General features: G+C 34.5%; 1 protein-coding gene and 1 long non-coding RNA gene across 3 annotated transcripts in view; one reads left to right on the top strand and one right to left on the bottom strand.

Moving 5' to 3' along the window:
- LOC141557359 (uncharacterized) overlaps positions 1–19,549 on the bottom strand; it is a 343,673-nt gene that overhangs the window by 113,890 nt on the left and 210,234 nt on the right. The window lies entirely within an intron of this gene.
- TNFSF8 (TNF superfamily member 8) overlaps positions 1–19,549 on the top strand; it is a 35,987-nt gene that overhangs the window by 11,787 nt on the left and 4,651 nt on the right. Inside the window, exon 3 of the mRNA XM_074292896.1 lies at positions 17,549–17,620. Coding sequence (XP_074148997.1) covers positions 17,549–17,620 — 72 coding nt within the window. The remainder of the gene's footprint in view (positions 1–17,548; positions 17,621–19,549) is intronic.

Here is a 19,549-nt window from a genome sequence, read left to right as displayed (position 1 = left end):
GTTTATTCAATAGCAAGTTGTTAGATGTTCAAAGCAAGATCAAAATCTAAAGGACTAGATAATATGTAAATAATTACAAATATGCAAAATGGAGATAGAGACCAAATATGAGGACCAGGAGAGCAGGTGGAATATTGTGGTGGGGCACTCTGGATAGAGTGGTCAAGGACCAGGGGGAGAAATATGGGAAAGTACTAACATCAAATCTCATCAGCTTCATTATTCTGCCAAAGATAATAAAATAACAGGGTCCATTAACCAGAGGATACTTGAGTAATGTTGCCTTAATCCAGACACTCTTAGGTTAAGGAAACTATTCCTCTATCAGTGTCCAGAAGTCCTTTGGAGTAGTCAATGCAAATTTATCATGTCTAATGATAATTCTCCAGAATACAAATTCAATATCACAAGGGCAAACCTGTCTCTCCTTTGCAAAAGAAAGATAAAATAGTTACAGGTAACATTTAGTATTTTATATATATTATTGCATTTTAACCTCACAGCAACCTTTTGAAATAAGGAAATACTGTTAACACAATTTTATAAATTAAAAAACCAAGACCAAAAAAGATTAGATAGTTTACTACATTAATAATAGTGCAGGAGACATACACCTAGCACTCCTTATTCCTAGACCAGTCCTCACCTCATTATGCAAACTCTGTGTTTCTACAAGGTGATTTAAATTCCACTTATTTTTTGACCCATGGCTTTTTGTATTTTAAAATCAATTATAGATAGTTCTTGGCCCAAGAAATCCCATTGATTCATGGATGAGCAAGTATCCCACTTAAATATTAAAAAGTTTTTCTCTATGTACTAAGGAAAGAAAAAAGCCAAAGAACAATCCAGAACAAAATAAAAGCACATCTGTCTTCCACTGTAGTTTTATTCAAGAAAAGCATATGTAATGAATTGTCCTATTTGCAAACCTCAGAATAGAGGGGATTTACCACTCAATGGAACCCACTATGGTGAGCTTATTATTGGATCTTGCCATGCCTCTTTTCAAAGCAGAACATCATTATTGGGAATGCCAGGGGACAGACCTAAAGCCCTTTAGGGAACCCTTAGACCTTCACATTGATATCAAGTTTCTGCCCACACAATACTCAGAAACAGCAAATATTGAGCACCTCCACTGAGGTAGGAAGTTTTTGTTCATATGAAAAAAAGAAAAAATATGATGAAATGTGATGAACCATCATTACAGGAAAACCACAGAAAGCAGAAGCCAAATATGCAGTGAAAGGATTTCTGCATCCTAATAGAATCCAACCCTGCCCCCAGTCAACAGCATACTACTTAGAAGAAAAGAATACAAGAGGTCAAAGAAAACTTAAATCACTAGTATAAACTCAAAAAAGAAATAGGGATAGTAAAACATACATGAGGATCACTGAATGTCTCATATTAACTAACAAAACCACATATTAACATTATTTTTTTGCTTGGGCTGCTGTTGGGAATGATATGGGCACCCTCATGTTTAACACCAATGCCTTAAAAGCATAGACTATCAGATAATAGACTGAGAGAACTGAGAGATTTCTTAGACTATGAGAGCCAAAAGTAACCCCAGAGCAGGATATATAAGAGCTTATTTAAGAACCTTAAATAAATACATCAGAACACAGGTTATAGAAAGCTATGGAAAGGATCTTAAAGTATATAATGCTAAGATAATATAAAGATATAATAATTATATAAATAATATATAAAATATATAATAAAGTATATAAAGAGCACAGAGGGGCCGGGCCATAGGATTACAAATTGAACCTTAAGAGTTTATTTGACCCAACCCTCTAGTTGAACTGAGGATCATAAAATGTGAATGCCTTGATCTAAGGAAGGGTTTGAAATCAAATTTCCCAAGCTTTCTCTACCCACTATGTCATGCTGCATATAGAATCTTAGAAGCAGAAAATGTCTTAAAACAAAAGAAAATCAGAGCTGGAAAAACTTAATTGTGAAGGGGGAATGTGATGTAATAGAAAGTATAATATATTAAAAGTAATGAAGGATCTGTGTTAGCTGCTGTCATTTAACACATCTGAGTCTCAATTTCCTCATCTGAACAATAAAGCCTATGGTATCTACTTAATAGAATTGATATGAAGAGCAAGTGAAATAATTTACATAAAGCACTTTGTCAATATATAGAGATCTATAATTATTAATGTTGCTGTAACTCAAAGGAACAAATAAACATCAAAGCCAGAAGAAATCTTAGAACCCTGAATGTTGACCTAGAAGCAGGCTTAGAAAGTTGAATAATAAAACTAAAAGAGATTTAGAAAAAAATAATATGGCTACATTATGAGGGTCTCTTAGAGACCATCTAGTCTAACTCCTTTGTTTTATTGAGAGAGATTACTGATTTCTGAGCTATAAGAGACTTCATATCACAGCCCATCCCACTAGTTCAATTTTTAACGGAAGGACTGATCCCAGTGATTTGTCCCAGGTCATGTAGTCAAAGGTAGATTCTAAGTGCCTCTGATCCCAGAATTAATATTGCTTCCATTATCCCAGACAGAGTAAGGTGAAGAAATAGTAAATTGCTAAAAGAAATAAATAAATAAGTAGAAATTAGGAGGTAGTAAGTTAATATATTCCTTTAAATAGTTTAGAATTGGAAGTAATGTGAGAGATCTTCTTGACCATGGGGCCTTTGTTATTGTTGTTGCTGAATTCTTGCAGTTGTGTTTTTACCTTGTGATTCCCTATGGGAAAAGATACTTGAATAGTTAGCCATATCCTTCTCCAGCTCTTAAACTGATGTTGGAAATTGAAGCAAACTAAGGGAAACTAAGGATTAAGTGACTTGCCCAGGATCATATAACTAGTAAATCTATAAGGTTGGATTTGAACTCAGGAAGATGAGCTTTCCTGATTCCAAGCCCAGTAATCTATCTATTGTGCCACCTATCAGTCCCAGAGAAAGCCTAAAGGTTTTTTTTTTTTTTTTTAAATAGTATTTTATTTTTCCAAATACATGCAAAGATAGTTTTCAACATTCAACTTTGAAAAACTTTGTGTTCCAATTTTTTCTGCTTCTTCCCCCAAAACAACAAACAACACAACCTAGATTAAATATGTACAATTCTAAAAATATTTTCATATTTGTCATATTATACAAGAAAAATCAGATCAAAGGGAAAAAATGAAAAAGAAAAACAAGGAAACAAACAACAACAAAAGGTTAAAATATTCTTTGATCCACATTTAGTCTCCATAATTTTCTCCATCACAAATCTATTAGAATTGCTTTGAATCATCTCATTATTGAAAAGAACCAAGTCCACCACAATGGGTCATCACACAATCTTGTTCTTTGTACAATGTTCGCTTGAATTTTCTCACTTCATTTAGCATCAGTTATGTAAGATTTTCCAAGAACTAGGATTTCTTAAAGATTACTGAATTAACTTTGACTAAATTCCAAGAACTTGTTTTTTTTTTAAACTACTTTGATAAACATTTCAACAGAATCAATTTCTCTTGTAATCCTATGTATTTTTATACATTTAAAAACATTAATATGAGAAAGGGTTCATAAATATCATGATTATCATAAATATCATACCAACAAATTGCAAAAGGAGTCCTGACACAGAAAAAGAGATTAAGACTTTCTGAACCAGAATAACTCATCATTTTACAGATAAGAAGAATAAAAAAAAACCCAGGCAGGTTAATCAGCTTGTCCAAGATCACACAAGCATCAAGAAAAGTGTGGATATCTTTGACTCCAAAATCAACACTCTTTCCACTACATTTCCTTCTCTCAGTAAGTCCTAGAGCATATAGTCAAGTCCTAATATAGTATATAAGTCCTATAATATCATAAATATATTTATAGGAAAGATGTTTAGATCCCTTATTCTACCTTCTTCTTGAAGACTCCTCAAGTTTTCCAAGAAAGAATGGGTCCTTCTAACATCTATAAGTCTAGTACTATGTACCCTTTAAGGTCATTCTCTCAGTTAAGTTAAAGACACCACCTGGTGGTATCCAAAGTAATGGGGAAACTTGAAATAGCACAGAATTAAAGAATCTTTTAATGGAAAACAGAAGCTCCATTGGAAGTCATCTCCTTCCAACTTAATAGGGAATAGAAACTGTCTTTTCTCATTGCTCTTAGGACAGGACTAATACAACCTGTCCTGACAAAGGTAAATATGAGATTTCTACAAAGCAGCACCTTAGGCCCTACCAGGTTTTGACACTTGGTGAGCATATTATCTGCCTGCCAGATCTGGGGCTGATATATCATTACAGAAGTCTGATTATTCCTGATTTGTACCTTGGCAGGATCTGGTGGTTGGACCTGAAATCATCTGCTGGCAGACTAGATAGCATGAGCTTTTGAAGGTTAATTAAAGGCTTATTTCCCAGACTGCTTTAACTTTCTTTTCAGTCTAATAGCATAGTCACAATCAGGGACAAGAGAGAACTATTTCTTTTGTTAAATCTTTTTTTTTTTTTTTCCTAATAAGAAGACTTTTGTTTAAAATAGATTTGATTGAATCTCTGTATTCTGGAATATTAGATTTTCCATAAATAGAGTCTAAGTAGCTAAAATGTTCCCAGTTTTTCACTTGAGACTGTACAAGTCTGAGGACCTTCTCAGCTCTAAAGAAATGTGAGTAGCAAAAAAAAAAAAAAAAAAAGTGAGTCCTTCCTAGTGGTATACAATAAGTGTGACACTTACTTACTAACACTTACTTTAACACAATGTTTCTTTTTTTAAATTAATTTTATAATTATAACATTTTTTTGACAGTACATATGCATAGGTAATTTTTTTTTTTTTTTAACAACATTATCCCTTGTACTCCCTTCTGTTCCAAGTTTTTCCCCTCCTTCCCTCCATCCCCTCCCCTAGATGGCAGGAATTCCCACACATATTAATATCTTATAGTATATCCTAGGTACAATATATATGTGCAGAACCGAATTTTGTTGTTGTTGTTGCAAAGGAAGAATTGTATTCAAAAGGTAAAAATAATCTGGGAAGAAAAAAAAAATGCTCACAGTTTACACTCATTTCCCAGTGTTCCTTTTCTGGGTGTAGCTGATTCTGTCCAACAATGTTTCTTACAACCATCTCTGACACCTTATTTCCAGGGCCTGCAACACAGTCCAGGACCAGTTAAAATGTTAGAGTAAGTAATCCAAGAAAAAGTTTGAAATTTGAGGCAAGAAGGAGACATAAATGAGAAGATGGTGAATTTAGCTTTTTAAAATGTGGAATTTTGAAATTGCTTTGGAATATGCAGGTGATATGGTAGGAACAAAACTTGAGAGGAAAATATGTAATTGGAAATTATCCTCAGAGACAGTTATGAAATTCTGATGATGTCACTGCCTAGCTTAAAAATCTTCAATAGTTAACCATTATCCACAGAATAAAGTCCAAATGTTTTAATACAGATAGTGGGGGGAATACATTCTGGACATACTTTAATGTTTAATCTACCTTACTAATACTATTCCCATACAATTAAAAAAAAAAAGTGCAAGCCTTGCTTTGCAGTGTTTGTTCAATTTCAAGGTATAAATGCTCACACTGAAAATTTAATAATAGGCTCTTAACAAAGCTGGCTTAAGCTACTCCAATTCTGATCTTTCCTTACTTTGCTCATTGCATTTGCCTATGAAAAGAGAGGCTGAAAACAGAAGTCATACTGAACCTTTGTTATTTACTGCAGAGCATCTTCCCACAATTCAGGTTTCCCCTACTCCCCAATAAGTACCTTATGTTCCAATATGCCAGATTCTTCTTTATAGTCCTCACATAGGGATCATGTCAATCAATAAGTATTAATAAGTACCTATTACATGGGCATCTCATGGCGTGATGGGTAGAGAGCTATCCCAAAGCCAAGAAGAACTGGGTTCAAGGCCAGTCTCAGACACATATTTGTTCTATGACCATAGAGAATTTATTTAACTTTTCAGGGTTTTAGACAACTCACTAAGATATTAAGCTGCAAAGAAGGTGCCCATCTCCATTGAGAGAGGGAGTTTCGACACTCTCTACCTCAGAGAGATCTCTATGCCAATGAAATTTGACTGTGTGTCAAATACTATCCTAGACTGTGATTATAAAGACATAATAGCACAGTACCTATCAATTTATCTTTGGAGTGAGGAAGGGGAAAAACAATAAGTAACCATAAAAGTATGTGGAAAGTAAGCATGTGTAAATTATATGTACTAAGACTTTTAGGATAAATATAAGGTAATTTTGTTACAAATACACTAATACTTATTTCCCTCTCATTATCTTTGCTCATGCTTTCTATCCTCATATGAATGCCCTCATTCCTCTTCACCTCTATTTCAAGACTCAACTCAAGATATGTACCTCTTTGATTAAGCCTTCTTTAACCATTTCTGAGCTGTACCTTCTTTAAATTCCTCTAGCTTTCCACAGTCCAAACAACATAATTCATCCCCTGTATTACTTTGTAATTATGGAGACTCAGAATTGGAACAGATCTTTTTCAAAAAGATTGGTCCCAACCCCTATCCCTCTAAAACATTCCCACTGGTAGCAATGAAAGGTGGTGAAGACTAAGGAAAGATTCCTCCCAGGAAACATTTTGCAACAGAAAGTTCATTGTCTCTTGAGGCAATCTAGTCTGGTCCATATCTAAACAGATCTAATTTATTAGGAAATCTTTAAATAAAAAGTTTATCTCTCTACAATTTTCACCACACACACACACTCTGAGACCATGAGATTTTTGAAATCTTCCCTCTCTTGCATAGTCTAATGAAAGCATGGGAGGGGATAATCCCCAAGATCCTTTTAACCCTTTATTGTCTCCAATTCTACTTTTGTCTGTGGGGTGTGTGTGTCTGTGTCTGTATGTGTCTGTGTCTGCATGTGCAAGATTGTGTCTATGTATCCATATTCTAAAAAGGGCAGGTCTCATTTCCAACATATATATGTCCCTATAATCACCTAGCTTCTAGGATAGACCTGGACATACATTAAATGCTCAAAAATCTATCTATCTATTGTCAATGTCCAATAGCAACAAAATTAAATGGGGGGGATTGAGGAACATTTCTCATATTTATTCACTAGGCCCAATATTCAGAAGGGGCTATGAGACAGAAGGAAATAAATTGTATTTGGCTACCTAGAGAAACGTCAGCACAATACCTAATTGCCCCAGAATCAGTCTGTTTGGGTTGTTCATACATGACAGCCTGAATCTAGAGGTTGGTAGTTAACAGGGATGTGCATGGTCTCTCCATGGTCAAACCTACACTATGCTCTCTTGGTGTTCCACCCTTGACTCTCAGATTTTGTACAGTCTCATTTTAAGGGGATCCATGAGTTCCAGGCAAACGAATTCACCTTTAACTCTCCCCCAGGCAAGAAGCTTAAAGAAGGGTGGTTAGGGAGTTTGTTTTGTTTTTCCCTTAAACTAAAAGGAAAACTATCAGAACAGAAATCTAAAAGAGGTTAAAAATAGATGCTTGCATTTGAGTTCAGGAAGTATGAATCTTAAAGATCCTTTCTTCCTATCCCTGGCTTTCTCAGAAACACAGCCGATTTCACCAAAACAGACAGACAGACAAAGACAGAGAAACATACAGAGAGAAGGAAGAAAGGAAAGAGGAAGAGGAGAAGAAAGGGTAGAGAGTGGGAGGAGAGGAAGGGGTGAGATAGAAAAAGAGATAGAGGGGAGGAAGTAGGTAGTAGAGAAGAAGAAGGAAGGAAGGAAGGAAGGAAGGAAGGAAGGAAGGAAGGAAGGAAGGAAGGAAGGAAGGAAGGAAGGAAGGAAGGAAGGAAGGAAGGAAGGAAGAAAAGAAGGAAGGAAGGAAGGAAGGAAGGAAGGAAGGAAGGAAGGAAGGAAGGAAGGTAGGAAGGAAGGAAGGAAGGAAGGAAGGAAGGAAGGAAGGAAGGAAGTAGGAAGGTAGGAAGGAAGGAAGGAAGGAAGGAAGGAAGGAAGGAAGGAAGGAAGGAAGGAAGGAAGGAAGGAAGGAAGGAAGGAAGAAAAGGGAGAGGGGAGGGGGAAAAGAAGGAAAAAAAGAAATGAAGGAAGAAAGATAGACAAGAGTTAATATTTAAGAAAGACAAGTCCAGTCACGTCAGGCTTCTGCTATATATCTTAAAATTCTCACCTGCCATAACTGGTACCACCTCAGTCAAAGTGGGGTGAGGATGTTTTCATCAGATGAGGGAGTAGCTGTTCTGGGTGTGATACACTGTTTTAGGTCTGTAGTGTATATCTTATCTTCCCATCTAATTCAATCTGTAAGGTGTGTCTGGGAATGAGGATAATAAGAGTTGGTGTCTAGTCTCTAAGCTCTCTTCTAGGCCTAAAAAGAAAGGTCAGATCACAAAATCACAAAATGTTAAAGCTGGGAGGAATTTTAGAATAGGTCCATTTAATCAAGAAGTATTTATTGAGTATCTACTATGAGCTATGTGACCCTGAGTAGGTCACTTCCCTCATTTGATCTTTACTATCTCATCTATAAAATTAAGGGTTTGGATGATATGATCTTTAAAGATTTTTGGAATTCTACTATGATAAATTCATAGCACTATACCCTGGAGGTTACAAAAGAAACAGAAGATATATTTCCTAGTTCCAAGTATTGCAGTGAATATATTGTTGTCCCATTTTAACAGTTGAGGAGACTAACATTCAAAGAGATAAAATAACTAGTGCCAGAGCAGGGATCTGAATCCAGAACTCCAGATTGTGGCTCCAACAGTCTTTTCATTAATTCATTTAAAATAATTATGAAACTTATTTTATTTTATTATTAAATTAAAAATAATTAAAATATATATTACAATAATTATATTTAATAGGGATAACTGTGTGGCACAGTGGACAGAGCACTGGGCCTGGAGTTAGAAAGACCTGAGTTCAAATTAGACCTCAGACACTTAGTAGCTTTGTGAACTTAGACTATTTATTTAACTATTTAACTTTTTGGTGGCTCAAAATAGCTTAGATCTCAGATACTCTGCTACCTGCTAAATCATGGGAGTAACAATGAAAACATAGTTTGATATATGTTAAGTGCAATGATGGAACTTCCATTTATGTTCACAGAAATCCTGGTGGGGAGAGAAGGGGAAGAATGAGCCAGACATGCTTCAAGATTTTCTTCCAATTGCACATGTTTAACCTATATTGGCTTCTTTGCTGTCTATGAGAGTGGAATGAGGGGGGCGGGAGGGAGAAAAAAATGGAAACAAGGTTTTGCAAAGGTAAATGTTAAAAACTATGCTTGCTTAATATTTGGAAAAATAGAAAGTCTCTAAGAACAATTAAGCTTTGGAGCAAGTCCCCAACACTTCAGAAAAAAAAAAAAAAGAAGATTCTCTTCCTCTTTAATATATTAAATTGATTTTCTTTTGTGCATGCAACAGTAATTTTTTATTTTTACAACTTCCACAAAAGTTCCCAAGACTGTGCACTGAATATTGAAGAAAGGGGTGAAGTTTCAATCTTTAATTTTGACACTCAAGACTTCCACATTCTGATTCCAATCTAGCTTTATTCATCTCCTTCATTTGTCTATGTCCCAATTTAAGTGGACTACCAGCTATTCTCATTTGCATACTGTCCTTATGAACTTATAGATTCGGAGATGGAAAGCAATTTAGAGGTTCATCACCTCAAATCCAATATAAATGCAATAATCTCATAATTGGTCTGTTTTCAGTTTTCTCTTCAAACTCTTTCTGTGTGAAAATTCTATTCCTAAAATATGACTTTGCTTATGTTACTCCTCTGATCAAAAGTGGGTCTCTATCTCCCCCAACTGAAAATGATTTTCCTTCCTCTTCCCCAATTCTAATGTCCATCTATTGAAGTCTTCTCTTTCCCGAAAGACTTGAATTACAGTTAAACCTATTCACTGACTCAATCCCATCTCAGGAGAAAGGAATCAATCAACATGGATTGATAACAGTATTTATTATATACCTACTAATTGAAGCATTGTCCCAGGAACCTCTTTGTATTCTCTTAGTCCTTTTCCTTAACTTTTCCTTTGTACTTATCTCACTTGCTCCTAGAATATAAAAAGTTCTGTATCTTCTTAGTTCCTCCTCCCTCCTTTGAGCCTAGAGCAGAAATCCTTTCATATTTCTTTGTAACTTCAGCATAGTGTATTCTATACAAATAGATGCTTAGTAAATATTGAATGAGTAAAAAAAAAAAAAAAAAAAAAAAAAAAAACTTGAACTTATAGCTCATAGAACATAGAATTTTATAACTGGAAAGGAATTTAGTCTAATCCCTTCTTTTTACAGATAAGGAAACTGAGACTCAGAGCAAAAATAAAATAAAATAAAATAAAATAACTTGCACAAAATCATACAGTAATGGTAGCCAGGTCCATTGATTTATAATATAATGTTCCATCAATACTACCTTTGCTCAATTATATAATGAGTCAGTATTTATAAACCTTAACAACTTTGGTAGGGTGGTCAGAATAGGTCAATCAGTCAATGGCTGATTTGATTGACTATTCCCACCAGAATGGTTTAACTGATTTGCATTGCATGTAGACATAACAGTAACTAAAACCCAAGTTCTTCTCCTAAGAAGTGTATAACTTCAAGCCCTGGGTTTAAAGGTCCAGAGAAGCAGTCAGAGTCAAGACCAGAAATCTAACAGAATTTTGTGTGCCAGCATTCTTCAATCCCTTCAGCCCACTTGAACTTCTAAGTAACTGTTCAAGCTGATCCATCAGTTTCAGGTCAAAATTATGGGGGTGGGGGGAAAAGAAAGGAACAAAAAACTGATGAGTTAAAGGTTACAGACCTCTTAAGAGGATGTCACCAGACATATACTCATAGACCCATTAAAACACAGATGTCTGAATCAACAAATATCAAAAATGAAAGGAATCTGAGACCCAAGGAAGCAGTTTCTTCAAGTTTCATTAAATTAAATATGATAATGTGATAGAATTATTGTAGTACCAAGACTACATCTCAGATTAATATGACTTCATGAATAGTAGCAACATTTATTCAGAAAAAGTTTATTTATACAAGCTTTTTGTTGTTGTTTTTGAAAACAAAATCTGTTTAATTCCACAAACATATATTAAGTGTCTGGTATTTTCAAAATAAGATGTAAGATACTGGAATTAAAAAAAAAATATTGCTCTCAAGAAGTTTATTTCATACTGATAGAATGCATATATGAAAAAATAGATAAAAATAAATTTGATGAAGACCCAAAGGATAATAGTGGAGAGAAGGGTACATATATAACAGATGTTGTAAAGGTAAATCAACAGAACTTAGAAATCAATTGGAAGTGGGAGGCATGGGACATGTAAGAATTTAGGATGATTTTGTTAGGAGTACTCTCATTAGAAATAAGGAAATTTGAAAGAGGGAAAGATTTAGGGACAAAGATGAAAGATTTGGATTTTTACATTCAGATTTAAAGTTACTAATGAGACTTCCAAGTACAAATGTTTGGTAGGTAAGGTAATACTGGATTCAGGGGAGAGATTATGACTGGTTATATGGATAAATAATGTATTTATGTATTTATGATGTAAACTCATGAGAGAAGATGAGATCACCAAGTAGAAGTAGAAGAGAGGTAAGAAGAGGGTCCATGACAGAATATAGAAGAACACTCTGATGAAATGGGATGAGTAAGGAGATGGATGATTCAGCAAAGAAGACCAAAAAAGAGCAGTCAAGTATATAAAAGGAGAACCAGAAAGGAGAGTGTCAAGAAATTCAAGAAAGGACAGAGATTTTAAATTAACTCAGAATTTCAAGTTTTCTACTCATCAATCCATAAGCATGTATCAAAAAATTACAATAAATGTGGGAAATAAGAAGAAAAATTAAATAATAATAATTTCTGCCATCAAGAATTTTTATATTCTAATGAGATCTCTCACACACACAGGTGCATACAATATATATACAAAGTAGACACAAGGTAAGTTTAAAGGAGAAGTCACTGTCCTCCAGAAGAAATGAGTAAAGACTGCTTTAGAGGACGGAATAAGAGCTGAGTCTTAATGGAAACCAAGAATTCTAAAAGACAGAGGTAGGAGAAAGATAAACAAAACACAGAGCTAAAAGCATTTAAAGGAAAATCTCAGCAAAGTAATAGCTCTGAAAAATGGTATGATAGATCTAGAATCCAATAAGAGACAGAAAAACTGGTGGAAGAAAAACCAAAGACAATGATTCTGAAAGAAAACAAATTCTGTAAAAGCTAAAGCAAGTAAACTTTAAGAACATAAAAAAGAAGAACAAGAATGCTACCACTGATGCTACCATTTCCAAAAACTATTGTCTTATTACTCACAGAATTCACAGAAACTTAAAATTAGAAGAGACACAAAGTTATCTCATATAACTTGAATAAGAATCTCTTATCTTAAATCCAAGTGGTCATCCAGTCTCTGCTTGAAGACCTTTAGTAAGGAAAAATACACGAGCTCCTGAGGCATCCCATTATTTTTCAGAAGAGCTCCAATTATTAAGGTTTTTTTCTTATTTTTATCAAGCCTAAAATTTTCTCTTGGCAATTTCATCCTAATTCTTTCCCTCAGAACCATGAATGAGAAATCTAATATCTCATTCCACTTAAGATTTCAAATTTTTGGAGACAGTTATTATATTCCTCCATCCCCCATCCCAACTCAAATCTCTTCTTCTCTAAGATATAGTATTTCAATAGTCTTCACATGGCATGAACTCAAGGTCCTTCATCATAGTGAGTACCTTCTCCCTTAAAGCTTTCTGGCTTATCAATGCTCTTGCTAAACTGTATTTCCAAAAAAGTAATAAGAATGATAAATTTAAAAGCCTGTATACTATACTCAGGAAATGATTCAAGAAAACTGCCCAGAAGTTTGATCAAACAGAGATCAAAGTACTAATTGATAGAATTAGCAGGTGGTTAATAAAAGAAATTCAAGTTTAAAATTCTAAGGCATTTTGGCAATGTTTGATATTTTCACTACTAATTTTGCAAGTGACCAGAAAAAGATTTTGAATTCTGAAGGAAAGTCAGTTGTAATAGATCAAGATTGTCTCAAATCAACAATAAATTAGGATGTAGAATAGCTGAAAAAATAAAGGATCCATCCCCAAATTAACATTTTTCAATGATGAATCTATTTATCCATGAAGAGATCTGAATATTAACCTTATAAACAAAAGAAAAACCATTTGAGTTATTTCTTTGCAAAACTTAGGGTGAGGGTATTTAATTTTCAGTTACAACAAAGAAAAATAGCATCCTAAAGGCAGTAGTACAATTATCAAGAACTAAGCAAAGAAATCAATTATTTAATTTTTCAGATTAAGAAAAGGCTATTTTTCAAAAAAAAAATCTAATTGAAAGTTGAAAGAAAAAGTAAAGAGAAACTATTAAGAAATAAAAGAATACAATGGGGCTAAAAATTTAAGGGAACTAAAAGAGTCAAGAGAAAGAAAGGGGGGGGTTGATTTAATACTTTATGAATGATAAACTAGTTCTCTTACAAGTAAATCAATCATTTCAGTGTGGCATAGGAAGATGACATAATGGTAAGTTGTTCTGAGTCCTAGAAATGAAATTCTATCCAGTTCAGATGTATGTGTGAAAAATGAGTAATAATTTTTCAGACTCTCAAAGTATATGAGATGTTGTTAGAGAGTTAGGTAATAACAATGGAGAAGAAGGCATAAGAGGCAGGAAATAAAAGAATGATCTTTCATTCATCTCTTTCACCTTCTCTCTCTTCTATTCCTAGAAGGGAAAAGGAAATAATGTAATTAAAATGTTTCCATGGTGGGAGGAGGTAGAAGAGAGACAAATGCCTTATAATAGGGTGCACATTGAAATGCTTACAGGACAACTCGTTCTGAACAAATGTGGCAATATGGCACCTAACCTCAGGAGAGAAAATATAAACCTGTCCTGTCCTCTAGGGATGACAAAAAGAACATGGTGGGATGGAGAAAGGTGAACATTGGGAGGGGTGAATATTCATGAGAAAGGTATGGGAGTCAGACCTGATTCAGAATACAGACTGATTTCTCCAATCTCAAATTAGTTCTTTCTTGAGTTAATATTTCAAGGAGTAAGATGCAAAAGAAGACTCCACAAATTAATAATAATAATAATTATTATTATTATTATAATAATGAAAGAAAAATAAAGGAAGGAAAAATAAAGGCAACATATCAAAATGTAACAATTAAGGAATGGAATATTTTTGTTTTTCAGAAGTCCTACCTTTCATGAAGGACACATCAAGAATAAAAAAAGAAATATATAAGTATATGACTATTAATGAGAAAATAAAATTCAGAATAAACAAATAAAGCTAGAAATAAGAGGACAGAATAAATGGACATTTCTCAGAAAAGAGTACAACAAAAGAGTATTATTTAAGTTAAGAGGTTGATGGAAAAGAGTGATAGAGGAAGATTTGGAATCATAATCTTATCCAAATGTAGAGGAGGAGGAATCAAAAGAAATTAAATTGGAAGAGAGAGGGAAACATTAGTAACTTAAGTAAATGCTGCTAATAGCTAACAGCTGGGAAAGCCCAGATAGTGAAGCTTTAGGTTATCAGCATTTTTAATTGAAAGATGGCATTTATTGAGAAGTATAGAATTAATTAACTTCAATGAGATTAAGGACAATTCCAAGGATGGCTGATCCTAATTAATTTTTTTTTTTTGGATGTGTTATAGAAATAATTGCTCTGCTGATGGTATCCCATCACTTCAATCTCCCCAACATGTTGCAAATACCATGCTGTATTATCTCAAAGCATTAAATGACTTCAAGAGAAGAAAATTATTTTAAATATCTATTCTTCCAACCAGTAAAACAGAGAACACAAAGCTTGTACCTGGAAAGGGAGTCTTTTTTTTCCACTGATAAGAAAGATAAGACTTCCTTTGAAAAATGCCAGAAAAAAAATAATACTAACTCTGTAACTAGAATTAGCATACTGAATAGCTTAAAAAAATAGTTACTCATAGATACTTCTGAAAATTATTGGTTTCAAATAATCAAAATTACACATCAATGAGTCTGACTGAATATTCAGAGGATAGAGTTAATGCCATATTAACTTCAAATTATCTCCCACAGAAATCTTATATGTAAGAGATATGTTATTTACACAATTTCCCATAGATAAGAGATCAAAGTATATGATACATAATTTTCAAAAAAGAAATATAAACTATAAATTATTTTTAAATGCTCCTAATTACTAAAAGAGAAATGTAAATTAAAACAATTCTTAGAATTTTCACTTTCATGTGTTAAAGTGATAAAGATTTTAAAATATGGAAATAATCATTGTTATTGTGTTGCTGGAAAATAGGCACACTAATATACTGTTAGTAGAGTTACAATTTGGATCCTGCTCTAGGAAGTAGTTCAGTTTTATCCAAGAAAAGTCACTTTATTTTTCTGATCTTTTGATCCAATAAATCTAGAAACTGGGCACATACCCCAAGGATATCAGATTCAGTTCTATCACTTACCAAAATATTCAGAGCATCATTCAGGGGTGATTCCGGTAAATATTTAAGAACTGACTTTCTGGAGGGAAATATATATGTGATATGCTATTTTTTGGGGGGAGAATGAAGATTTTCCCAGTGTCACACAGCCAATAAGAGTGTAAGGCCAGATTTGAATTCCTGACTTCAGGGGGGTTACATGATATACTTCTAAATTTAACCTGTATTATTAACATCTACCTTTTACTTTCTTAAATTTAGACAAAGAACAATAATTCATACCTGAATTTTTAGGCAATTTCTGAGGTATAAATAAATGTTTACATTGAAAATTTAACAATCAATTTTCATAAGTTGGCTTCAGCATACTCTATGATCTTTTGTGGTAGGAAAAATGGGAAACAAAGTAGGTGCTCATCATTTGGGGAAGAATGAAACAAAGGGTGACATGTTAACATAATGAAATAATATGGAGCCATAAGAAATTATGAATATGAGGAGATCTGAGAACAATCAATAAAGCAGAAATAGAAGACAATAAACACAATAAGTATGGTGATAGAAAGTAAAACATGAATTGAATACAACTAAACTCCTATTAAGCAAAATGTCTTGGAAAACAGTTGAGGAAACATACTCTTTGTAGAGAGGCGAGGGATACAGGTGTCAAATGCTATAATACTGTTCAATATGACTGCTACACTTTACCTATTTTCTCTGTTTCAAGAATGGGTTCTATTTGGGATGCATATTAAGAAGTGTAAATAGTAAAAAGCAATTTTAAAAGATCATCTATAGTCTTAGAGAAAGAAATTTCAGTTGGGTGATGATATCTGAATTTCTTGGGTAATGAAAAAATGGGAGGCAACAAGTAGAAAGAATAATTTGTAGGAGTTTTGCAATGCGAGGAAATGTGGCGCACAATGATTATTTAAAATGATTGCAGGGTCAAAGACGGAGGTTTGTTTTCTAGGAATGAAGAAGACTTGAGCATGTTTGTAGGCAAGCAGAAAGAAGTTAATAGGTGTGTGGGATGAGTGCTCTACCCATTTCCCAAATTAACTTATCTGAGACAACATCAAGTACAAAGAGAAAACATTTATTTAGTTCCTGCAGGGAGAGGCCCAGATACACATTTGGGAGGCATCCCATTGGATAGAAAAAAAGGAAATAACCATCACTAACTGATGGTCACCAATGTTTTCTGCTTCCTGTGGGTCATGTCACTTCCTGTAATTTAGGGTCTGATCTTTTAGAGATCATGTGACTTTCTAAAACCCAGGGTCCAAAATCTGATCTTCTGGCTGTGGGAATAGGGATTATGTTACTTAGGCCTCGTCTCATAAACTGAGGAAACTTCATCCAATCAGTCCCATTCATAGGGAAAAGAAAAAAGAAGAGGGAAGTGAGAAGGAAAAAAGAGAGAAATGAGAAGAGAGAAGGAGAGGGAAAAGAAGTAGGGAGAAGAAAGTACAGGGAGAAGAAGGGGAAAGAGACAGAGACAGAGACTTGCCAGAGAACACATGAGAGAATGCCATGAAAAGAGATTATTAGCCTCTGCAAAGGAATGAACCATGTACTTCTTCAGAAACAGGAGTATAGAATGAAAGGATAGTTGAAGGTGTCAATAGATTTGAATTAAGGAATAGGAGATATAAGAGTGAATTCTTTATCCTCATAGAATATAAAATGGCTTATATTTCTTTGGTGATATCACTATATTTTGATCAGAGATTTGTCTTTTCCCATTAAAGAAAAGTCTCCCTCCCTACTGCATTGTAATCAATGTGTCAACACATCATCTTATCTAGCCATAATTATGTATTCATTAGCTAGAAATCACTGGAATTGATTAATGGTGAAATGAGACAAAAGTCACTCCCCTGAGAATGAAAAAGAAATTGTCATTATACTAAATCATGTGTTTTGGAGGGTGATCAGGAATATATCTGTTGTTCCCAAAAGTTGAGATAAGAACTTTCAGTATTTTTTTTTTCTTTTTTGTTTGTTGGGTTTTTTTGCTTTTAGGAAATTGCTCATTGGACTTCTTAAGTATCCTGAAGAAGCCCCTTGGGACTGAGTCATCAGCATATCTACAAGGTCAGTAACTGAATTCCATTTATCTAATCCTCTAAATTCTACTTAAATTTTTGAATCTGGTTGTTCTTCAGTGACTTCAGTTATGTTTAACTTTTTATGACCCCATTTGGTATTTTCTAGGCAAAAATACTGAAGTGGTTTGCTATTTCCTTCTCAAGCTCATTTTACAGATGAAGAATTGAGGCAAAACAGGGTTAAATGACTTGCCCTTGGGTGATCTAATATCTGAGACTGATTTGAACCTAGATCTTTCTGACTTCAAGCTTGGCATTCTATACACTGAGCCACTAGCTATTTGCCTTACTTCTAAAGGGCATCTTCCTATTTAGCAAGGAAGGAAAGAAGGAAGGAAGGAAGGAAGGAAGGAAGGAAGGAAGGAAGGAAGGAAGGAAGGAAGGAAGGAAGGAAGGAAGGAAGGAAGGAAGGAAGGAAGGAAGGAAGGAAGGAAGGAAGGAAGGAAGGAAGGAAGGAAGGAGGGAAGGAAGGAAGGAGAGAAGGAAGGAGGGAAGGAAAGAGGGAAGGAAGGAAGGAAGGAAGGAAGGAAGGAAGGAAGGAAGGAAGGAAGGAAGGAAGGAAGGAAGGAAGGAAGGAAGGAAGGAAAGAGGGAAGGAAAGAGGGAAGGAAAGAGGGAAGGAAGGAGGGAGGGAGGGAAGGAGGAATGGGAGAGAGAGAGGGAGGAAGAAAGGGAGGAATAGAAGGGTAGGAGAGAGGGAGGGAAGAAGGAAAGGGAAGGAGGAAGAGAGGGAATAAAGGAAGGGAGGGAAGAAAGGAAGGAAGGAAGGAAAGAAGAAAGGAAGGAAGGGAGGGAGGGAAGGAAGAAAGGAAAGGAGGAAGGGGAGAGAGGGAGGGAAGGAGGAAGGGAGGGAAGAAAGGAGGGGAGAGAAGGAAATAGGGAGGGAAGAAGGAAAGAAGATGGAGTTATTGAGAAATTATCATGTCAACTCCATCCTCAGCCTAGGGACAAAAAAGTAATATAGTTCCTGACACTGAGAAACTTTCATTCTTTTAAGAGGAGATAATACATATTATAAAAGTTTCCTTAGCCAGGAAGTTATGTTTTGGTTTGAGATGTCAGAGCAATGCTAAATGAAGCCTAGGACAACAACATGGCATATCTTTTCCACCAGTAATGGTGGAATTATGACTGCAGAGTGTCAGGGAATGGGGCATGGCATTCATTGTGGGGAGGGATTGGAAGGGCAGCAGAAATGGCCAGGATATAAAGTGAAATATGATTGGATCTGGCTAAATATGAGAGAACAGGATGACCAGAGTGAAAGTTCCAGATATGAGTCAAAGAATTGTTGAAATTTATCATGTTTATGTGATTTTTGACTATCTCTCTCATGATTACTAAAGCTAAATGCTCAATAGAATGACTGATTTTAGAACTTTTTTTGTACCAGTAAGATGTGTTTAATATACTACAAACTGCTGCTTTTTCAATTGACATCTTAATGAACAACCCCAAAACCTTTTTGTATATTGCTAGATGCTTCTGTCAAGAGACAGATGCTTGGAGAAAATATTAGAATGTGCTGCTATTCCAAAGCCTGAGTGGAAGAAAAATCTAACATTAGCCATAAGTCTCATCATTAGCCATGGTCGTCTTATCTTCCTTTTTAAATTTGTTTTTGCCAGTAATTTAAATCTAACCCTTAGCAGATGACTTGCATCAGAGATCAGTGAGAATTTTTTTTACCTTCTGTTATAAAACAGTAGCATAATAGCAGCATAAGTTAAAACTACTGACTTTAGCCTCTGATTTGAAAATTAATAATAATAACAATAATAATAATTAGCATTTATATAGTACCTGCTATGTACCAGCAATAAGTGTCATGGGCCAGATTTTGAATTCAAATCTCATGCTTCCAACCCCAGTGCTAGATCCATTATATCATCTAGAAGTCACTTTATTAGTGAAGT

The sequence above is a fragment of the Sminthopsis crassicaudata genome, chromosome 2 (genome assembly GCF_048593235.1).
Source record: "Sminthopsis crassicaudata isolate SCR6 chromosome 2, ASM4859323v1, whole genome shotgun sequence".
In the NCBI taxonomy this organism is placed as follows: domain Eukaryota; kingdom Metazoa; phylum Chordata; class Mammalia; order Dasyuromorphia; family Dasyuridae; genus Sminthopsis; species Sminthopsis crassicaudata.
The sequence above is the reverse complement of the archived record's forward strand: the minus strand, read 5'-3'. Positions and strand labels throughout refer to the sequence as shown.